Below are 22,545 nucleotides of genomic sequence, written 5' to 3' on the forward strand. Positions count from 1 at the left end.
CTGAGCTTGAACAATTCTGCAAGGAAGAATGGGCAAATATTGCACAGTCTAGGTGTGCAAAATTAGTAGAGACGTATTCAAGGAGACTCATGGCTGTAATTCAAGCAAAAGGTGGTTCCACCAAGTATTAACTCAGGGGGGTGTTCACATATCCAAATAGGATATTTTGCTATTTTAATTGTAATACATCTTCAGAGTTCTTTTGATTCCCCCCCCCACTATTTTATGTGTTTTCATTTCAGGCTGTAAGGCAACAAAAGGTGAACATTTTGAAAGGGGGTGGTGACTTTCTATACCCACTGTACTTGTGAAAATATTACCAAAGCGATAAAATAACTATTTGGCCTGACTACTACCTCCTACTACACGGTGTGTGTGGTGTGTGGCTACAACCGCTTTCTCAGCTGCTTTAAGTAAAGAGGTTTTTAATTTAATAGTGATAGTCCATAATAAATCAATCCAGGACATCGGATAGAAAAAATTGGGTCTTATATACCATTATGATTTAACCTGCCCCCAAAACAATCAAGTAATGGCAATGGGTTTTTAAAATCCATGTGCTTAGACTGAATAGCAAACTTTTCCCATCACCGATAGCAAATGTATAATCTGGAATGCCTTACCAGTCAGTACGGGCTATATACAGTGGGGAGAACAAGTATTTGATACACTGCCGATTTTGCAGGTTTTCCTACTTACAAAGCATGTAGAGGTCTGTAATTTTTATCATAGGTACACTTTTTATCATAGGTACACAGGAAAGGTTTCTGGGAAATAGGTAAACCAGAGGGTTGGTAAATTTGTTTTCTGGGTACAGGATGTCGCCTTCACCATTGGGAGACCAACTACAGGAGCAAAGAGGCTATAGTTGGTTATGCCTTTTTGTATTTTGGTTTTTGTACATATTTATTGTCCCCCACAATCTGTCTCCGTCCGTTAGTACGTTCGTACGTTCGTCACATGCGATATCTCAGACAGCACTGGCCCAATTTTGACGAAACTTGGATGATAGAGATCCAGCATTTACAAAATTACACTGATTGGCCCAAGGGGGGTGCTATAGTCATCAATTGAAATTCAAAAATTACACTGATTGGCCCTAGGGGGATGCTATAGTAATCAACTGAAATTCCAAACTTTGATATCTCCTGTCCTGTTTGTCATTACATTTGGTTAATATATGCAGCCCCTCATGAGCAGCAAGTTTCTCATAAGGACCTATAAGCTCCACCCATTTATTTTTCTGCTAATTAGAAGTTTTGTCCCAACCAAACCTTTAACAAGCATATCTCCTGCCCCGTTTGAGCGACAGTCATGTAATTTGGACATATATGCATCTCCTTATGAGAAGTTTCCCATTATGACCTATATAATTTCAGTACTTATTGACACACTTGCACGCACACCACTAGTATACAGTATACAGTAAACAGAAATTATATTTTATCCTTCATATTAACACAATCTGGATACATGTTTTTTGTTGTTGTTGGTAACTAGTTGTTTGACAAAGTCCTTACATTTCAGAAGGAAATGGTGCTTTTAGGATTCATGTTAATTATTGTTAATTATTGTAACTTTTTAAATTACATTTATTGTAACATTATTGTTCATTTTTGTTACATTTGCATTCGTTATATTACTTCTCCCTTGACATGTTCAATAAATTAATTTATTTTCATTGTTGACTCGGTAAGAAATCAGGAACCATGGTTAATTGTTAAAAAGACTGACTAAAATATAATTGCTGGCATAAGCCTAATTAACATAAATGTGCATGAATTTCAGAGTCTCAACTCAGACTTTTTTGCAAGTACTAATAAACTGAACAGCCGTTGCCAGAGAATTGAATGTTCATTTCACCACCATAAGCCGCCTCCAAAGTCGTTTCAGATAATTTGGCAGTACGTCCAACTGGCCTCACAACCGCAGACCACGTATAACCACGCCAGCCCAGGACCTCCACATCTGGCTTATTCACCTGCGGGATCGTCTGAGACAAGCCACCCAGACAGCTGATGAAATTGAGGAGAATTTCTGTCTGTAATAAAGCCCTTTTATGGGGAAAAATTCTGATTGGCTGGGACTGGCTCCCCAGTGGGTGGGCCTATACCCTCCCAGGCCCACCCATGGCTGCGCCCCTGCCCAGTCATGTGAAATCCATAGACTAGGGCCTAATTAATTCATTTCAATTGACAAATTTCCTTATATGAACTGTAACTCAGTAACATCGTTTAAATTGTCACGTGTTGCGTTTATATTTTTGTTCAGTATAATTTTAAGTGAGTAATCAAACAGTAAAATAATTTCAAATGCCCTAATAGCATCTTACATGCCTACATAGAGACTGTTTGCATTGGTGTAAATGATAGACAACAATGGATCAATGTAAATATTTCGCAGTCAATTCATTGACTTCAAACATTGTTGCTATCAGTATAGTCCGGCAAGACTACTATCAGTGTAAATGTCCCTAGTGTTCCCATTAAAACGAATCCTGCTTTATATTAATGCATCTCGCTATAAAGAAGTATAGTCCATTGTCTAACATACCACCCATAGTCAACTATCAACTTTTAATTTCCAGCAAGGGAAAATGCGTAATTATTTTATTATTAATTAATTAATTAATTAATCCACACAACATACAGTACCAGTCAAAGTTTGGACACACCTACTCATTCAAGTGTTTTTCTTAATTTTCACTATTTTCTACATTGTAGAATAATAGTTAAGACATCAACACTATGAAATAACACATATGGAATCATGTAGTAACCAAAAAAGTGTTAAACAAATCAAACTATATTTTATATTTGAGATTCTTCAAGTAGCCACCCTTTGCCTTGATGACAGTTTTGCACACTAGCTTCACCTGGAATGCTTTTCCAACAGTCTTGAAGGAGTTCCCACATATGCTGAGCACTTGTCGGCTGCTTTTCCTTCACTCTGCCGTCCAACTCATCCCAAACCATCTCAATTGGGTTGAGGTCGGGGGATTGTGGAGGCCAGGTCATCTGATGCAGCACTCCATCACTCTCCTTCTTGGATAAATAGCCCTTACACAGCCTGTAGGTGTGTTGGGTCATTGTCCTGATGAAAAACAAATGATAGTCCCACTAGATGGGATGGCATATCGCTGTAGAATGCTGTGGTAGCCATGCTGGTTAAGTGTGCCTTGAATTCTAAATAAATCACAAACAGTGTCACCAGCAAAGCACCCCCACACCATAACACCTCCGCCTCCATGCTTTACGGTGGGAACTACACATGCGGAGATCATCCATTCACCCACATTGCGTCTCACAAAGACACAGCGGTTGGAGCCAAAAATCTCCAATTTGGTATCCAGACCAAAGGACAAATTTCCCCTGGTCTAATGTCCATTGCTCGTGTTTCTTCTTATTATTATTGGTTTCCTTTAGTAGTGGTTTCTTTGCAGCAATTCGACCATGAAGGCCTGATTCACACAGTCCCCTCTGAACAGTTGATGTTGAGATGTGTCTGTGATTTGAACTCTGAAGCGTTTATTTTGGGCTGCAATTTCTGAGGCTGGTAACTCTAATGAACTTATCCTCTGCAGCAGAGGTACCTCTGGGTCTTCCATTCCTGTGGTGGTCCTCGTGAGAGCCAGTTTCATCATAGCGCTTGATGGTTTTTGTGACTGCAGTTGAAGAAACGTTCAAAGATAAGTTTTCCGTATTGACTAAAGTAATAATGGACTGTCATTTCTCTTTGCTTATTTGAGCTGTTCTTGCCATAATATGGACTTGGTCTTTTACCAAATAGGGCTATCTTCTGTATACCCCCCCCCCCCCCCTCCTACCTTGTCACAACACAACTGATTGGCTCAAATACATTAAAAAATTAACTTTTAAGAAGGCACACCTGTTCATTGAAATGCATTCCAGGTGACTACCTCATGAAGCTGGTTGAGAGAATGCCAAGAGTGTGCAAAGCTGTCATCAAGGCAATGGGTGGCTATTAGAAGAATCTCAAATATAAAATAAATTTGAATTTGTTTAACACTTTTTTGGTTACTACATGATTCCATATGTGTTATTTCATAGTTTTGATGTCTTCACTATTATTCTACAATGTAGAGTAGGTGTCCAAACTTTTGACTGGTAGTGCACGTTGGAATAATTGTCACTAATTGACACAAGGAGGAGCGCTACATCATTTGTGGGGGACAACATTTACTGTAGACTTGTTTTGTCACCATGAAGATATGAATAATCTTTCTGGCCGACCAAGAGGTCAAGATGGAGCTAGCCCTGAATTTGGCAGGTTTGCTGTATCCTGGGCACATGTACATACATGACAGTCCTCATACACGGATTTCTCACAGATGCACATCTTAAATCAGGTTGCAGACCAGTTAACTTGGCCTAAGACCCCTAGACTTAGCGAGTGCAACAATATTAGCAGGCTAGTTAATCGGTTTCGTATCAAGTTCATGACTGCTACTTGTTCACAAAAAGCTTTGTGAACAAGTAGCAGTTGAAGGTGTGTGTCTGAATGAGTGGTTATAGAAAGATTCCATTCGCAGAATTTTAAAGCATTTGTTCTCTCTAGGAATTCCCATATGTACCTCCTAGCTTAAATTTTTAAACCTTAGTAGTAATACACTGTAGTGAACCAATCATTTTTTTTCATTAATTCAATGAATTACAGTCAGATTTAACGCTCACGTGACAGATATCATTGTGCAAAACCCTCATCTCCTTGACCCATGTCAAACACACACTGTGGTCACACGTCACAGCACGTCAAAAGTTTTAACCAGAGACCTAGTGCCCCACCCACCATTCCTCTGATACACCCTGGAGCTGCTTACAACTAAATCAGCCGCACAAGTGCCCCAGCCCTCCTTCCCTGCATTACAGTTGGTCACCATGTCATTAGTACAGTGGAACTGTAGCTGATGTTACTAGTAACAGTGTTGAGGATTGGCTAGCCCAGCACCAGCCCAATCCCCAGTCCTAGCCCCATCCTCAGCCCCATCCACAGCCCCATCCACAGCCCCATCCCTAGCCCCATCCTCAGGCCTGGCCAGTGTGGGCTATACATAGGGAGGCCGCAACAGTGGGGGCTAGTGGATGGGACAGCTCAGCTCAGTGGCTGGCCAGTGAGGAGGCCCTAACAGTGGGGGCTAGTGGATGGGACAGCTCAGCTCAGTGGCTGGCCAGTGAGGAGGCCCTAACAGTGGGGGCTAGTGGATGGGACAGCTCAGCTCAGTGGCTGGCCAGTGAGGAGGCCCTAACAGTGGGGGCTAGTGGATGGGACAGCTCAGCTCAGTGGCTGGCCAGTGAGGAGGCCCTAACAGTGGGGGCTAGTGGATGGGACAGCTCAGCTCAGTGGCTGGCTAGTGAGGAGGCCCTAGCAGTTGGGGCCAGTGATGAGTTTCAAGTTTTTAATGTCACATTCACAAGTACAGTGAAATGCCTTTCTTGCAAGCTCTAACCCCAACAATGCAGTAATCAATAACAATGTAATACTACAAATAACAAGGTCAAACAAAAACACATGAGATATACAAATCAGAATAAGAAGAACAGGATAAAGTAAGTAAGCATACTATTATACAGGATCAGTTCCAGTACTACAGTGGGGGAAAAAAGTATTTAGTCAGCCACCAATTGTTTAAGTTCTCCCACTTAAAAAGACGAGAGAGGCCTGTAATTTTCATCGTAGGTACACGTCAACTATGACAGACAAAATGAGAATTTTTTTCTCCAGAAAATCACATTGTAGGATTTTTAATGAATTTATTTGCAAATTATGGTGGAAAATAAGTATTTGGTCACCTACAAACAAGCAAGATTTCTGGCTCTCACAGACCTGTAACTTCTTCTTTAAGAGGCTCCTCTGTCCTCCACTCGTTACCTGTATTAATGGCACCTGTTTGAACTTGTTATCAGTATAAAAGACACCTGTCCACAACCTCAAACAGTTACACTCCAAACTCCACTATGGCCAAGACCAAAGAGACACCAGAAACAAAATTGTAGACCTGCACCAGGCTGGGAAGACTGAATCTGCAATAGGTAAGCAGCTTGGTTTGAAGAAATCAACTGTGGGAGCAATTATTAGGAAATGGAAGACATACAAGACCACTGATAATCTCCCTCGATCTGGGGCTCCACGCAAGATCTCACCCCGTGGGGTCAAAATGATCACAAGAACGGTGAGCAAAAATCCCAGAACCACACCAGACCTAGTGAATGACCTGCAGAGAGCTGGGACCAAAGTAATAAAGCCTACCATCAGTAACACACTACGCCGCCAGGGACTCAAATCCTGCAGTGACAGATGTGTCCCCCTGCTTAAGCCAGTACATGTCCAGGCCCGTCTGAAGTTTGCTAGAGTGCATTTGGATGATCCAGAAGAGGATTGGGAGAATGTCATATGGTCAGATGAAACCAAAATATAACTTTTTGGTAAAAACTCAACTCGTCGTGTTTGGAGGACAAAGAATACTGAGTTGCATCCAAAGAACACCATACCTACTGTGAAGCATTGGGGGTGGAAACATCATGCTTTGGGGCTGTTTTTCTGCAAAGGGACCAGGACGACTGATCCGTGTAAAGGAAAGAATGAATGGGGCCATGTATCGTGAGATTTTGAGTGAAAACCTCCTTCCATCAGCAAGGGCATTGAAGATGAAACGTGGCTGGGTCTTTGAGCATGACAATGATCCCAAACACACCGCCCGGGCAACGAAGGAGTGGCTTCGTAAGAAGCATTTCAAGGTCCTGGAATGGCCTAGCCAGTCTCCAGATCTCAACCCCATAGAAAATCTTTGGAGGGAGTTGAAAGTCGGTGTTGCCCAGCGACAGCCCCAAAACATCACTGCTCTAGAGGAGATCTGCATGGAGGAATGGGCCAAAATACCAGCAACAGTGTGTGAAAACCTTGTGAAGACTTACAGAAAACGTTTGACCTGTGTCATTGCCAACAAAGGGTATATAACAAAGTATTGAGAAACTTTTGTTATTGACCAAATACTTATTTTCCACCATAATTTGCAAATAAATTCATTAAAAATCCTACAATGTGATTTTCTGGAGAAAAAAATTCTCATTTTGTCTGTCATAGTTGACGTGTACCTACGATGAAAATTACAGGCCTCTCTCGTCTTTTTAAGTGGGAGAACTTGCACAATTGGTGGCTGACTAAATACTTTTTTCCCCCCACTGTATATGTACAATGTGCAGGGATACTGTAGTGATGGAGGTAGATATGTATAGGGGTAAGGTGACTAGGCATCAGGATATATGATAAACAGAGTACAGCAGCGTATATGATGATTGTATGTTCCCGTGTATCTCAGTTGGTAGAGCATGGCACTTGCAACGCCAGTGTTGTGGGTTCGAGTCTCACGAGGGACCAGTATTGAAAATATATGCACTCACTACTGTAAGTCGCTCTGGATAAGAGCGTCGACTAAAATGTGCATGTGTGTAGAGTCAGTATAAATGTGTGTGCATATTATGTGTGTGTGAGCAAATTATGGAGAATGTGTTGGGAAATCAGTGTGTGTAGGGCCCTGTGAGTGTGCATAGAGACAGAGCAAGAATAAAATACAAAGGTCAACTCAGATAGTCTGTGTAGCCATTTAGTTAGCTATTTAGCAGTCTTATGGCATGGGGATAGAAGCTGTTCAGGAGCCTGTTGATATCAGACTTGATGAACCGGTACCGCTTGCCGTGCGGAAGCAGAGAGAACAATCTATTTTCCAGGCCTTCCTTTCACACCGCCTCATATAGAGGTCCTGGATGGCAGGGAGCTGGGCCCCAGTGATATACTGGGCTGTCCGCACCACCCTCTGTAGCGCCATGTGATCCAGGGCGGTGCTGTTGCCATACCAAGCAGTGATGCAGCCAGTCAATGTGACACTCTGGCTCCGGGACGTTTGTATTTGAGCCAGGGTGTATTTTGTGTTGTTGGGTTTTGGTTTGGTTATGTTGGGTATTTGGGTGTATTTCTATGTTGGTAGTTCTGTTGTGTGTATTTCTAGGTTTGGTCATTGACTCCCAATCGGAGGTAACGAGTGTCAGCTGTCGGCTCGTTATCTCTGATTGGGAGCCATATTTATTCTGTATGTTTTCTTGTGGGAGTTGTGGGTTTTTGTTCTTAGTTCTGTCAGTGTTGCAGAGGACTTCACGTATCGGTCGTGTTTTGTTGTTTTGTTCCAGACTTTTGAATAAATAAAGTCATGTTTCTTGGACACGCTGCGCCTTGGTCATACTTGGACGACATCGACCCTCGTGACAGAAAAACCCACCATAAAAGGACCAAGCAGCGTGTCAAGCGGCAACAGGATTTATGGACGCCTATCAAGGATTCATGGACTTGGGAGGAGATACTGGATGGAAAGGGTCCTTGGGCACAACCGGGAGAATATCGCCGCCCTCGTGAAGAGCTGGAGGCAGCTAAAGCCGAGAGGAGGCGGTATGAGGAGGCAGCACGGAGTCAAGGCTGGAAGCCCGTGGGTACTACCCAAAAATTTCTTGGGGGGGGGCTTAAAGGGAGTGTGGCGAAGTCAGGTAGGAGACCTGCGCCTACTCCCTGGACTTACCGTGGAGAGCGAGAGTACGGGCAGACACCGTGTTACGCAGTAGAGCGCATGGTGTCTCCTGTACGCAGGCATAGCCCGGTTCGACACATTCCAGCTCCACGTATCGGCCGGGCTAGATTGAGCGTTGAGCCGGATGTCATGAAGCCGGCCCAACGCATCAGGCCACCAGTGCGTCTTCTCGGGCCGGCGTACATGGCACCAGCCTTACGCATGGTGTTCCCGGTTCGCCCACATAGGCCGGTGCGGGTTATTCCACCTCCCCGTACTGGTCGGGCGACGGGGAGCATCAACCCGGGTAAGGTTGGGCAGGCTCAGTGCTCAAGGGGGCCAGTAAGCCTGCACGGTCCGGTATTTCCGGCGCCACCTCCCCGCTCCAGCCCAGTACCACCAGTGCCTACACCACGCACCAAGCCTCCTGTGTGTTCCCCGAGTCCTGTGCGTCCTGTTGCTGCTCTCCGCACTAGCCCTTATGTGCGTCCCCAGGGTCCAGCATGCCCTGTTCCTTCTCCCCGCACTAGGCGTTATGTGAGTCCCCAGGGTCCAGCATGCCCTGTTCCGGCTCTCCGCACTAGGCGTTATGTGAGTCCCCAGGGTCCAGCATGCCCTGTTCCGGCTCTCCGCACTAGGCCTTATGTGAGTCCCCAGGGTCCAGCATGCCCTGTTCCGGCTCTCCGCACTAGCCCTTATGTGCGTCCCCAGGGTCCAGCATGCCCTGTTGCTGCTCTCCGCACTAGGCCTTATGTGAGTCCCCAGGGTCCAGCATGCCCTGTTCCGGCTCTCCGCACTAGCCCTTATGTGCGTCCCCAGGGTCCAGCATACCCTGTTGCTTCTCCCCGCACTAGCCCTGAGATGCGTGTCCTCAGCCCGGTACCTCCAGTTCCGGCACCACGCATCAGGCCTACGGTGCGCCTCAGACGGCCAGAGTCTGCCGTCTGCCCAACGGGGCCTGAACTGCCCGTCTGCCCTAAGGCGTTTGAACTGGCCGTCTGGACTGAGCCTGCAAAGCCGCCCGTCTGCCATGAGCCGTCAGAGCCGTCCGCCAGACCGGAGCCGCTAGAGCCTTCCGCCAGACAGGATCAGCCAGAGCCTTCCGCCAGACAGGATCAGCCAGAGCCTTCCGCCAGCCAAGAGCAGCCAGATCCGTCAGCCGGCCATGAGCAGCCAGATCCGTCAGCCAGCCATGAGCAGCCAGATCCGTCAGCCAGCCATGAGCAGCCAGATCCGTCAGCCAGCCATGAGCAGCCAGATCCGTCGGCCAGCCATGAGCAGCCAGATCCGTCAGCCAGCCATGAGCAGCCAGATCCGTCAGCCAGCCATGAGCAGCCAGATCCTTCAGCCAGCCATGAGCAGCCAGATCCGTCGGCCAGCCATGAGCAGCCAGATCCGTCGGCCAGCCATGAGCAGCCAGATCCGTCAGCCAGCCATGAGCAGCCAGATCCGTCAGCCAGCCATGAGCAGCCAGGTCCTTCAGCCAGCCATGAGCCGTCCAGCCAGGATCCGCCAGAGCCGTCCAGCCAGGATCCGCCAGAGCCGTCCAGCCAGGACCCGCCAGAGCCAGCCAGCCAGGATCTGCCATTGAGTCCGGTGCTGTCCCTTAGCCCGGTGCTGCCCCTTATCCTGGTGCTGCCCCTTAATCCGGTACTGCCCCTTAGTCCGGTGCTGCCCCTTAGTCCGGTGCTGCCCTTTAGTCCGGTGCCGCCCCTTAATCCAGTGGGGTTTAGTTGGGGGGTGGTCATGTGGAGGAGGCTACGGAAGCGGATAGTGACTAAGGTGGGGTGGGGACCACGACCAGGGCCAGAACCGCCACCGTGGACAGACGCCCACCCAGACCCTCCCCTAGACTGTATGCTGGTGCGCCCGGAGGTCGCACCTTTAGGGGGGGGTACTGTGACACTCTGGCTCCGGGACGTTTGTATTTGAGCCAGGGTGTATTTTGTGTTGTTGGGTTTTGGTTTGGTTATGTTGGGTATTTGGGTGTATTTCTATGTTGGTAGTTCTGTTGTGTGTATTTCTAGGTTTGGTCATTGACTCCCAATCGGAGGTAACGAGTGTCAGCTGTCGGCTCGTTATCTCTGATTGGGAGCCATATTTATTCTGTATGTTTTCTTGTGGGAGTTGTGGGTTTTTGTTCTTAGTTCTGTCAGTGTTGCAGAGGACTTCACGTATCGGTCGTGTTTTGTTGTTTTGTTCCAGACTTTTGAATAAATAAAGTCATGTTTCTTGGACACGCTGCGCCTTGGTCATACTTGGACGACATCGACCCTCGTGACAGTCAAGATGCTCTCAATGGTACAGCTGTAGAGCCTTTTGAGGTTAGAAGTGGCCATGCCAAACCTTTTCAACCTCCTTAGAGGGAAAATGCGCTGTCATGCCTTCGTCACAACTGTGCGTGTGTGTGGACCATTTTAAGTTCTTAGTGATTTGGACACCGAGGAAGTTGACCTGCTCTACTGCAGCCCCATCGATGTGGATGGGGGCATGCTCGCCCCCCTGTTTCCTGTAGATCAGCTCCTTGGTCTTACTTAGGCCCTACCAGTGGGGGCCAGTGAGGAGGCCCTACCAGTGGGGGCCAGTGAGGAGGCCCTAGCAGTGGGGGCCAGTGATGAGGCCCTAGCAGTGGGGGCCAGTGAGGAGGCCCTTGCAGTGGGGCTAGTGAATGGAACAGCTCAGCTCAGTGGCTGGACAGTGAGGAGGCCCTCATCAGCATTCGAGGCATGCTGTCACCTGAGTGGAGGATGGGAGGGAAAATAAATGAGTCTGCAAATTCACTGATTTGGTGCAGAGGCAGGTGAGGGGCATAATAGCTTCTGTAGAGATGGAATAAATTAAGCTGGTTAAAAGAGGGAGGTACTTGGGAGGAAGAGGCCTGATGGAAAAGTTGAATATATTAGGTTATCATTGTGCAAAGCTGAATCTAGTTTGGATCTAAAATGTGATTCCTAAGAAGTATGGAATGTCATACTTGTGTGATTTTGACGACTTTAGTTGTCATTTCTTGTTCTTTGACTGTTCAAGTTTGAAATAGGAATGTTTCTAATGAATACTGCATGCTGTTTGTTGACTCATGATAAGTCACTCATAGACTCATAATTCAACCGTGCGTGCGCGTTTGCAATGTGTTCGTGTGTGCTTGTGTCTGTGCACACTGCATGCGTTGAGTGTGTGTGTGTGACTGCATTTGTGTGCATGTGTGCTTGCTGTGCTTTCGTTCGTGTGTGTGCGTGTGTGTATGTGTGATGAGTGACCTGCCAGTGTTGCCGAGGCCATCCTCCTAGCTGCCATCATTAGATAGAGGGGGCAGCTGAGAGGGCAGGGGGCACCCTTGGCCCTGCAGGTGTCAGTTGACCTGCCTGTCAGCACCGCCATGTGGGAACAGAGCCGTCACAGCAAAACTCCCTTATCATCACCGATAACATATTCTGACCCATGCAGTGACACAGCTAAAGTTTGGTTAAAGTACAGAACAGCAATGACAAAACATCTACAAGCGTTCATTTGAAATATGATGCAAACATATTTATGTTATGCTTTTTACGGGATGACGGATGTGTTTAGCCTGCATGCTTCTATGAGTGTAGTGTGTCTATTATACACAGATCAGGACAAAGAACCCGCTGGAGCCTTGATCATCAGGATAGTAATCAATGCCATTTTGTCAAGAGCCTTTTGTGACCTTGCGTCAGGCAGACAGCCATGGCCTTCTGTAAAGGGTGCCCTCTGCTGTCTCTTAAGGGTCTGTGCGGGTTAAGCTGTGGCAGTACACTCAACAGCTCACAGGTAGGCAAAGCCTCTGTCTCTGCCAGATCTAACTGTCGCTTTGGATAATACATACGTAGTGTGTAAGAATCAATAGCTGCCAACATCCTTATATAATATCATACAGTTACAGTCTTTAGGCTATCAGTCTGTCCTGTATGAGGCTGGAACATAGTAATTACTCCTCCATTCCTGTCACTATGTATTGGTTGAGTTTTTAATTTCTCTTCACTATAATCCCATTGTTTGTCATGTTTAGTAGATCTTTGACAGACTGGTCCGTCCAGTCCAGTTTATACTCTGTCTTTTCTCCATTTGTTCTGCGGGGCACCGGTGACTGTTTGCACAACAAATATCAGTCAGTCAATGCTCGTTAGCAGAGAGGCAGACAGAAAAAGAGCCCAACGGCTGTATTACTCATCCTGTTCCATTGCAGATGTATGTTGCTACAACACTGACCATGTTTATATGCACACCAATATCCCGTTATTATTCGGGATACTCAAGTATTCTGTTTTTGAGTGGACGAATATAAACATAATATCCCGTTTACAATAACCTGAATAAGCTCGTTTCCTGGTTTTGAGAAACCCGAATAAGATCCCTGGGATAGGCTGATTTTACACGGGATACTGTGGCATGTAAACTGTTGTGCAATTATTTTCTGCGATATTAAAGCTGACAGTATTTAACTTTCAACCAAAATATGCATCTAAGACGAACTGAAATATTATTATAAACATGTTGGACCGTTTTCACATCTTTTAATTTCCTTAAAACCGGTTGAGAAATGGATGTCATTTGGAAATTTTGCACTGAAAATCTCCCCGGTCCCTAAACATCTTTGCTCCGCGAGAGAAGCAGAAATGAAAGAGAACTTTACTGATATCATCAACAATCTAGTTGACGCATTCATTCTATCGATTTATGACATTATTCTGGTGAGCAAGGCTTTATTTAGTATTCTAGAGCATCAAGTAATGACAGAAGAGAAACTGCATGTATCTAATTATAGAAAAGTTGACTAACAAATAGCCTATCTAATGTCGGAAATTATAAGCAGCAAATATCTTTAAACTATTTTTTCCGCACCCCCTGTCAAATATCATTAACCCTGATTCTACTGTATTTTACACTGTGTGTATATTGATGAGATTTGATCTATTCCATCCTGTGTGTCCTTCCTACAGAACTCTGGGGAGGAAGAGGGAGTGTCGCGGGTACGAGTGACCACAAGGAGGAGCCCTCAGAAGGTGGAGCATGTGTCAGGGCTGGTGAGCTGCTCCCACATCGAGACACCCAAGGTCAGTCATCCAGGGGTCAAATCAACGCTCCATAACGTAAAGGAGCCCAAAAAGTTTCACCCAATCAGTGTCTCTCTCACATTCCTCTCTCAGCCTGCTCAACGAGTCGTCACAGGGGTGCCCTTAACATCCTGAGACGTTTGTTATTTTTCATTAAGCTCAGTGACCTTATGAACATTTTAATAATCAGAGGGCATTACAGCGCATGCATCACACGGAATCACAGAAATATCCCAGTGACTCAAATCAGTGATATCAGTTGTGATGACATAACCACCACAGCCTTTAGTACAATTCATCCTAATGTTGATATGAGAAGATTCTGAATTGTTGTAGATTTAGCTGGTGTGGATTTCTGAAATTCTACATCTATTTTGCAATTCGATATTTGTGAAGGTTGAGGCTGAAACATTGCTTAGTTTGGGTTCATTATGTCAATTAAGGAAGTGGCAAGCATGTTGACAGCTGTTTCAACTCAATATGTCAACACTGGGCAGATAATGGGCCTGGTATTTCATGGTATTTAGCCTCTTGTAATATGGTATGCTGTCATATTTTCAAATATCTGTTTGTCAATTTAGAATATGTAAATGATGTAAATCATGCATGTATGATGAATCATCAAAGATAAAAAATGTGATTATACTGTATATCACTGTCATCTGTAGTGGGCCACGTTACCTTAGAATGGAGGGGTTGTGACTCACCTGCTATCGCACAGCCCCTGTGTCTGTCTGTCTGTCAGGGAGGGAAGGGCAGGCCTCCTGTCCATGTTCCCTAGTACAACAGTACAGTACCATGGCATGCCTTGTTTTCACATGCCTTCCCAATCACAACATGCCCAGCGGCACATGCCAGCATAATGCCCGCAGATGCTGGCTTTTCAGCTGAGCCGAGAACTAGTGCAAGGGGCGGGGGCGTGAGGAGAGGGGTTTGTCAGGGGGAGAGGAGGGGGCTGCTGCCTGGGTTGAGGCACGGTGATACAGGATCACTGTGCTCGTATGATAATGTAATATCTGCATAAAACCACGGTGACAGTACAGTTAGACTCAATGGTGCTCATTAAAGAGCTGGGCTGGATAATATGGAGCTGGGTGTGTGTAGTGTTGAGTTCCTCTCTCTCGCATGGGGAGACGGAGGGAGCCGAGGAGGCGGCAGGAGAGGGTAGGGATGGAGTGAATGAGCGAGGGAGGAATAGAGGGAGAGGGAGAGAGTGGGGGAGGATGGGGAGAGCGAGGCGGCAGAGAGGCGAGGGCCGCTGCAGTGCAACGCGCAGTCAGAGCTGGAACGGACACCCAGAGCTCAGCCTTCCTCGGGTTGCCATGGAAACCACATTCCTCCTCCTGCCTGCATCCCTACAGACTGTTCTGACTCTCTCTCTCTCTCTCTCTCTCTCTCTCCTTCTCTCCATTTTTCATTCCTTCTTTTGCATCTCTCTTTTATTCCCAGTCATACTATACACACACAGATGCATATTAAAAGAACACATCCGCACATCTACAAATTATGCTGTATTTAGCATGGAGAACATGATTTAGATACATTGCTTCACTGCAGAGAATTAAATGCGTAAATATACGGATGTGATTCTGCATTCTCATACATGGATATACACACTCGTCACTATTGTCTCTATCTCTCTCTTTCTTTCTCTTCCTCCCTTCTGTTCTGCAGCATGCTCCAGTCATTGCATTTCTTCCCACTCACAAGGTACCTATCTCGCTCTCCTGGCTTATAGTGTCTTCTGCCATATTCTGTCACTTAGCACCCCCCCCCTCTCTCTCTCGCTCTGTCTCTCTGCTTCTAGTCTGTCTCCCCTCACCTCCCATTCATCTATCCCCCCATCACAGCTTTCTCTGTGCCCTACACCTTACCTATCCAACACCCCTACATCACATCACCACTTACACTATTCTACTGACTCGCCCTGTTCCTCATGTTTCCTTCCATCCCTCTTTCCATCCCCCTTCTCTATCTTTCTCTCTCTTACTCTCTCCCTCTCTCACACTCTCTGTCTCTCGCTCGCTCTCTGTCTCTCGCTCGCTCTCTTGTTCCCTCTCTTTCTGTCTCCTCTCTATCGCTCTCTCTTACTCTCTCCCTCGCTCTCTCTCCCTCTCTCTCTCCTCTATCATTATTCTATCAGTGGGATGTGCTGTGTTGGTGGAGCAGCTGTTCTCTGCCACTGTGGCCTATTAATAGGAGTCACAGCCGTGGAGCCTTTGTTTCCTGTCTCTGTGTTTCTGGTAGTGCAAACTGTAGGCTTCTTGGCAGGTTACATTCTGGTTTTGTGTGTGTGTTTGTGTGTGTTAGCTCTATTAGCCCCAGTCATACCTCTACAGGTCAGAGTATCTCATCATGGACCATTTCCATGTCTTATGCCAATTCCTCTGGATACATTCCTATTGACCATGTTCACTATATCTGCTATACATTGAGTTGTTCTTTTTCATATTCCTGGGGAGATTATGTCTTGCTATATCCCTTTTCTTCTGAGGAGGAAATAGGTAGATAATGCTCTGATGTAGAGTTTCATCCTGAGAGAGAGGGATCTGTGCCTCTAGCCATCTCCAAGCCTCCCTTCAGTTAATTAAGACAACAGGAGAGGATCAGGATGGGTTATGGTGTGACTGCTCCTTTAAGACAACAGGAGATGATCAGGATGGGTTATGGTGTGACTGCTCCTTTAAGATAACAGGAGAGGATCAGGATGGGTTAAGGTGTGACTGCTCCTTTAAGACAACAGGAGAGGATCAGGATGGGTTAAGGTGTGACTGCTCCTTTAAGATAACAGGAGAGGATCAGGATGGGTTATGGTGTGACTGCTCCTTTAAGACAACAGGAGAGGATCAGGATGGGTTATGGTGTGACTGCTCCTTTAAGATAACAGGAGAGGATCAGGATGGGTTATGGTGTGACTGCTCCTTTAAGATAACAGGAGAGGATCAGGATGGGTTATAGTGTGACTGCTCCTTTCGCTCAGAACAGGGCAGCACAGCTGGCCCTTAAATGTACACGGGGAGCTAACGTTAATGATATGCATGTCAATCTCTCATGGCTCAAAGTGGAGGAGAGATTGACCTTATCTCTTCTTGTTTTTGTAAGAAGTGTTGACAAGCTGAATGCACCGAGCTGTCTGGTTAAACTAATAGCACACAGCTCGGACACCCATGCATACCCCACAAGACATGCCACCAGAGGTCTCTTCACAATCCCCAAGTCCAGAACAGACGATGGGTGGCGCACAGTATTACATAGAGCCATGACTACATGGAACTCTATTCCACATCAGGTAACTGATGCAAGCAGTAGAATCAGATTTAAAAAACATATTATGAAACAGCGGGGACTTTGAAGAGACACACACACACACAGGTACAGACACACGCACACGGTAGTTGTACGGTGGTATTATACATTTTGTATTGTACATACAGTGCATTCGGAAAGTATTCAGACCTCTTCCCCTTTTCCACATTTGGTTACGTTACAGCCTTATTCAAAAATGGATTAAAAAAAAGAATCCTCCATCTACACACAATACCCCATAATGACAAAGCAAAAACAGGTTTTTAGAAATGTTTGAAAATGTATTACAAATAAAAAACAGAAATACCTTATTTACATACAGTACCAGTCAAAAGTTTGGACACACCTACTCATTCCAGGGTTTTTCTTTATTTTAACAATTTTCTACATTGTAGAATAATAGTGAAGACGTCAAAACTATGAAATAACACTTATGGAATCAAATCAAAATATATTTTATATTTGAGATTCTTCAAAGTAGCCACCCTTTGCCTTGATGACAGCTTTGCACATTCTCTCAACCAGCTTCATGAGGTAGTCACCTGGAATGCATCTAAATTAACAGGTGAGCCTTGTTAAAAGTTAATTTGTGGAATTTCTTTCCTTCTTAATGCATTTGAGCCAATCAGTTGTGTTGTGACAAGGTAGGGGTGGTATACAGAAGATAGCCCTATTTTGTAAAGGACCAAATCCATATTATGGCAAGAACTGCTCAAATAAGCCAAGATAAATGACAGTCCATCAAGACATGAAGGTCAGTCAATCCGGAAATAGTTTTGAGGTCTTCACTATTATTCTACAATGTAGAAAATAATAAAAAGAAAGAAAAACCCTGGAATGAGTAGGTGTGTCCAAACCTTTGACTGGTACTGTAAGTATTCAGACCCTTTGCTATGAGACTCTAAATTGAGCTCAGGTGCATCCTGTTTCCACTGATCATCCTTGAGATGTTTCTACAGTTTGTTTGGAATCCACCTGTGGTAAATTCAATTGATTGGACATGATTTGAAAAGGCACACACCTGTCTATAAAAGGTCCCACAGTTGACAGTGCATGTCAGAGCAAAAACTAAGCTATGAAGTCGAAGGAATTGTCCGTAGAGCTCTGAGACAGGATTGTGTTGAGGCACAGATCTGGGGAAGGGTACCAAAACAATTCTGCAGCATTGAAGGTCCCCAAGAACACAGTGACCTCCATCATTCTTAAATGGAAGAAGTTTGGAACCACCAAGACTCTTCCTAGAGCTGGCTGAGCAATCAGGGGAGAAGGGCCTTGGTCAGGGAGGTGACCAAGAACCCGATGGTCTCTCTGACAGAGCTCCACAGTTCCTCTGTGGAGATGGGAGAACCTTCCAGAAGGACAACCATCTCTGTAGCACTCTACCAATCAGGCCTTTATGGTAGAGTGGCCAGGCGGAAGCCACTCCTCAGTAAAAGGCACATGACAGCCCACTTGGACTTTGCCAAAAGGCACCCAAAGTACTCTCAGACCATGAGAAACAAGATTCTCTGGTCTGATGAATCCAACATTGAACTCTTTGGCCTGAATGTCAAGTGTCACGTCGGGAGGAATCCTGGCACAATCCCTACGGTAAAGCATGGAGGTGGCAGCATCATGCTGTGAGGATGTTTTTCAGCGGCAGGGACTGGGAGACTAGTCAGGATTGAGGGAAAGATGAACGGAGCAAAGTACAAAGAGATCCTTGATGAAAACCTGCTCCAGAGTGCTCAGGACCTCAGTGGGGCGAAGGTTCACCTTCCAACAGGACAATGACCCTAAGCACACAGCCAAGACAACGCAGGAGTGGCTTCAGGACAAGTCTCTGAATGTCCTTGAGTGGCCCAGCCAGAGCCCGGACTTGAACCCGATCGAACATCTCTGGAGAGACTTGAAAAGGAGACTTGAAAAATAGCTGTGCAGCGACGCTCCCCATCCAACCTGATAGAGCTTAAGAGGATCTACAGAGAAGAATGGGAGAAACTCCCCAAATACAGGTGTGCCAAGCTTGTAGCGTCACACACAAGAAGAATCGAGGCTGTAATCATTGCCGAAGGTGCTTCAACAAAGTACTGAATAGAGGTTCTGAATACTTATGTAAATGTGATATTTCTTTATATATATATATATACATTTGCAAAAATGTCTAAAAACCTGTTTTTGCTTTGTCATTATGGGGTAGTGTGTGTAGATTGATGAGGGGGAAAAACAATTTAATCCATTTTAGAATAAGGCTGTAACGTAACAAAGTGTGGAAAAGTCAAGGGGTCTGAATACTTTCCAAATGGACTGTATGTAGTGGTGTAATAATGTCATATGATGTACTGTTTTATATTTTGTTTTATGTGTAATGTAAGTGCCTTAATGTCTTTGGACCCCAGGAATGGGGATCCCTAATAAATACAAATACAAATAACAGGAGAGGATCAGGATGGGTTATGGTGTGACTGCTCCTTGAAGACAACAGGAGAGGATCAGGATGGATTATGGTGTGACTGCTCCTTTAAGACAACAGGAGAGGATCAGGATGGGTTATGGTGTGACTGCTCCTTTAAGACAACAGGAGAGGATCAGGATGGATTATGGTGTGACTGCTCCTTTAAGACTGCTTTTCCGTCCTCTCTCCTTTCATGGGTATGCATCCTGTCAGGTGACCAGGGAGTAGTCACATTGCTTCTCGGAGAATGTATAGAAATGACCTAAATGCTCTTACACATGCTGTGTGTGCAGGGGGTGGGGGATGATAATGGTGGTGTTTGGGAGTGTGTGTGTGAGAGAGCGTGTGTGCGTGTGTTGGGTCTTCCAGGTGGGTTTATGTAATGGAGGGTGTGAGAGCTAGGTGACAGTAGGCTGACAGACAGATGTGGGGGGTGCTGTGAGGCTGTGAGGTGGGATCTGCTGTAGCCCTTCCATAAGCCAGAGGAAAAGTCCCTCCTTTAAACCATAAATCACAGGTCTCCCATTTTCTTTTGTCAAGGGAGGGTCAAGGGTTGCCGATTTCATTTCAGAAGATAAATTACCTTATGCTGTTGAACCAGATCTTCCCAGCAGTCCCCAAGCCTTTAATTGGACACAGTGTTTACCTAAACATCGGCAGAAGAGCTAGAGAGGGATCTATAGTATGTTGGTCATGTATGAGGTAAATTCGTACTTATTCATTATTCGCTTCTAGACATTTCTATCCCCAAAATGTATCCTGCTATAAGGATAAAAGAGAGATTCATTGTCATATTGGATATTGGTTATTTCTATGATATATATAGGTAACTGCTAAAATAAAGGAAACACCAACATAAAGTGTTATTCATTTTTTTCTCTCCCCAATTTCAATATTTTCTCATCGCTGCAACTCCCCAACAGGCTCGGGAGAGGCAAAGGTGGAGTCATGCGTCCTCCGAAACATGATCCGCCTAACCGCGCTCCTTAACACCTGCCAGCTTAACCCGGAAGCCAGCCGCACCAATGTGTCAGAGGAAACACTGTTCAACTGGCGACCAGGGTCAGCCTACAGGCACCCGGTCTGCCACAAGGAGTCGCTAGGGCGTGATGAGACAAGTAAAGCCCCCCCGGCCAAACCCTCCCCTAACCCGGACGACGCTGGGCCAATTGTGCGCCGTCCTATGGGACTCCCGGCCACGGCTGGTTGTGGCACAGCCTGGGAATGAACCCGGGTCTGTAGTAACGCCTCTAGCACTGCGATGCAGTGCCTTAGACATGAAGTGTTTTAATAGTGTGTGGGCCATCACGAGCCAGAACAGCTTCAATACACCTTGGCATAGATTCTACAAGTGTCTGGAACTCTATTGGAGGGATGCGACACCATTCTTCCACAAGAATGTTAATGGTGAAAAACGCCGCTCCAGAATCTCCCATAACTGTTCAATTGGGTTGAGATCTGGTGACTGAGACGGCCGTTTTAATGCTCATCAAACCATTCAGTAAGCACTCGTGCCCTGTGGATGGGGACATTGTCATATGGGGGCATAGCCATGGTAGCCAAAATAATGGCCTGCCCAGCATTTCTATACATGACCCTAAGCATGATGGGATGTTAATTGCTTAATTAACTCAATATACTTTGTATCCCTCATTTACTCAAGTGTTTCCATTATTTTGGCAGTTACCTGTACCTCTCAGTATAAAAAATTACAAAACAATCTTTACAGATGTTCAGTCTCAGTTGAAACGCTCCTCTGTGTAAGTGTTTTGTAGATGGCCTATTTGACTTCTATAAACTAAGGAGAATCCCGAGCAAGGCCTTGTCAGTTGACAGTGAATTCATTTCGCTTTAAGAAATTAGTCTCAGAGCAAGCATCTGTTCCCGGATGCGTCTGAGCCCTCAGTGTGTGAGTGGGACTGCACTGGGAAATGGACCCAAATGCTGCCACACTGCTATACGCACAATTCTCAAGCCTCAATGACGAGTAAAGCATTTTATCGAAATGACTTTATATCTAATGCATCAGTAAGAATATTCTTCAAAGCACATGCATCCATTCTACTTTATAAGCTAATATAGTACACACTATGCCATGTTGGAGACCATTTCTTAGAACCTCTGGTCTGATTTGCCATTGGTAACCTGGTGTATCTCTGTTCCCTTCTTTCTTCCTTTCCTTCTCTCTCTCTCTCTCTCTCATTCCATCTCCTTGTCCTGCTTATACAGAGACTACTGGTCATTGATTGGTTCTGACTTAGGAGACCTAGCAAAACATTTTATATTTCATATTACATAATCTTTAAAGGAATAGGATTCTTTTCCCCAGAGGTACTAGAAACGCCCACATGCACATGCACACTCACACACACACACACACACACACACACACACACACACACACACACACACACACACACACTCACACCCTCACACACTCACACACTCACACACTCACACACACACACACACACACCACATACACACATCTCATGACATATTTGTGTTCATACAGTGCAGGCAGTCTGTTTCTTTCCTGCTCTCCATCCATCTCTCCTGCCTGTACTGTATCCATCCATTTTCATTCCCTCTGTCATATGTTGCCTTTTATACTGCAAACCCCCTCGCCGCATACCGCTGGACGGTAAATATGATGCTGACGATAGGTAAGAGAGACAGAGAGGCAGAGGGAGGATGGTTCCAACATGTGCTCGGTCATGTGTGCCGTGATGGATTTGCTTGCATCGTCTTTTCAAGCCACCGCCTTCAAGCACCGCCTTCAAACACCGCCTTGAAGCCGTGATTGGCTTTGACTGCGTCTTCGTAACCGAGATGGGAGCTCTCAGTGGCCCCTCGCTCCGTAAAAAATGCTTATTTCTGCTCCGCTTGCAGAATCTCCATAAGTTACAGGAATAGAATATCATGATAATGAAGTGAGTTACTGTTGCGTGTAATTAAGTGGTTGAGCCTGCTGTTTGTACCTCCTGGTAGGGCTGCAGTAGCATAGTGTGTACTGACTGTAAGCACTCACACACATACACACACACACACACACACACACACACACATTGATACAAATGCATACTCTGTTATATGTCCCCAGACACACACCAATATAATCATTAGTAAACACTTCATGTGTACACTTAAAGATACTCTCT

At 45.5% G+C, this 22,545-nt stretch overlaps 1 protein-coding gene across 1 annotated transcript in view; it reads left to right on the top strand.

Annotated features, from left to right (window-relative positions):
- The window catches only part of LOC311107717 (disks large homolog 3-like), a gene marked incomplete at its 3' end in the record, with an annotated part of 100,177 nt that overhangs the window by 22,139 nt on the left and 55,493 nt on the right, over positions 1–22,545 (top strand). The window contains exon 4 of the mRNA XM_084150233.1: positions 13,531–13,644. Within this exon, the coding sequence (XP_084006359.1) occupies positions 13,531–13,644 (114 nt within the window). The remainder of the gene's footprint in view (positions 1–13,530; positions 13,645–22,545) is intronic.

Source organism: Coregonus lavaretus (genome assembly GCF_964263955.1).
Source record: "Coregonus lavaretus genome assembly, chromosome: 32".
Classification (NCBI taxonomy): Eukaryota; Metazoa; Chordata; class Actinopteri; order Salmoniformes; family Salmonidae; genus Coregonus; species Coregonus lavaretus.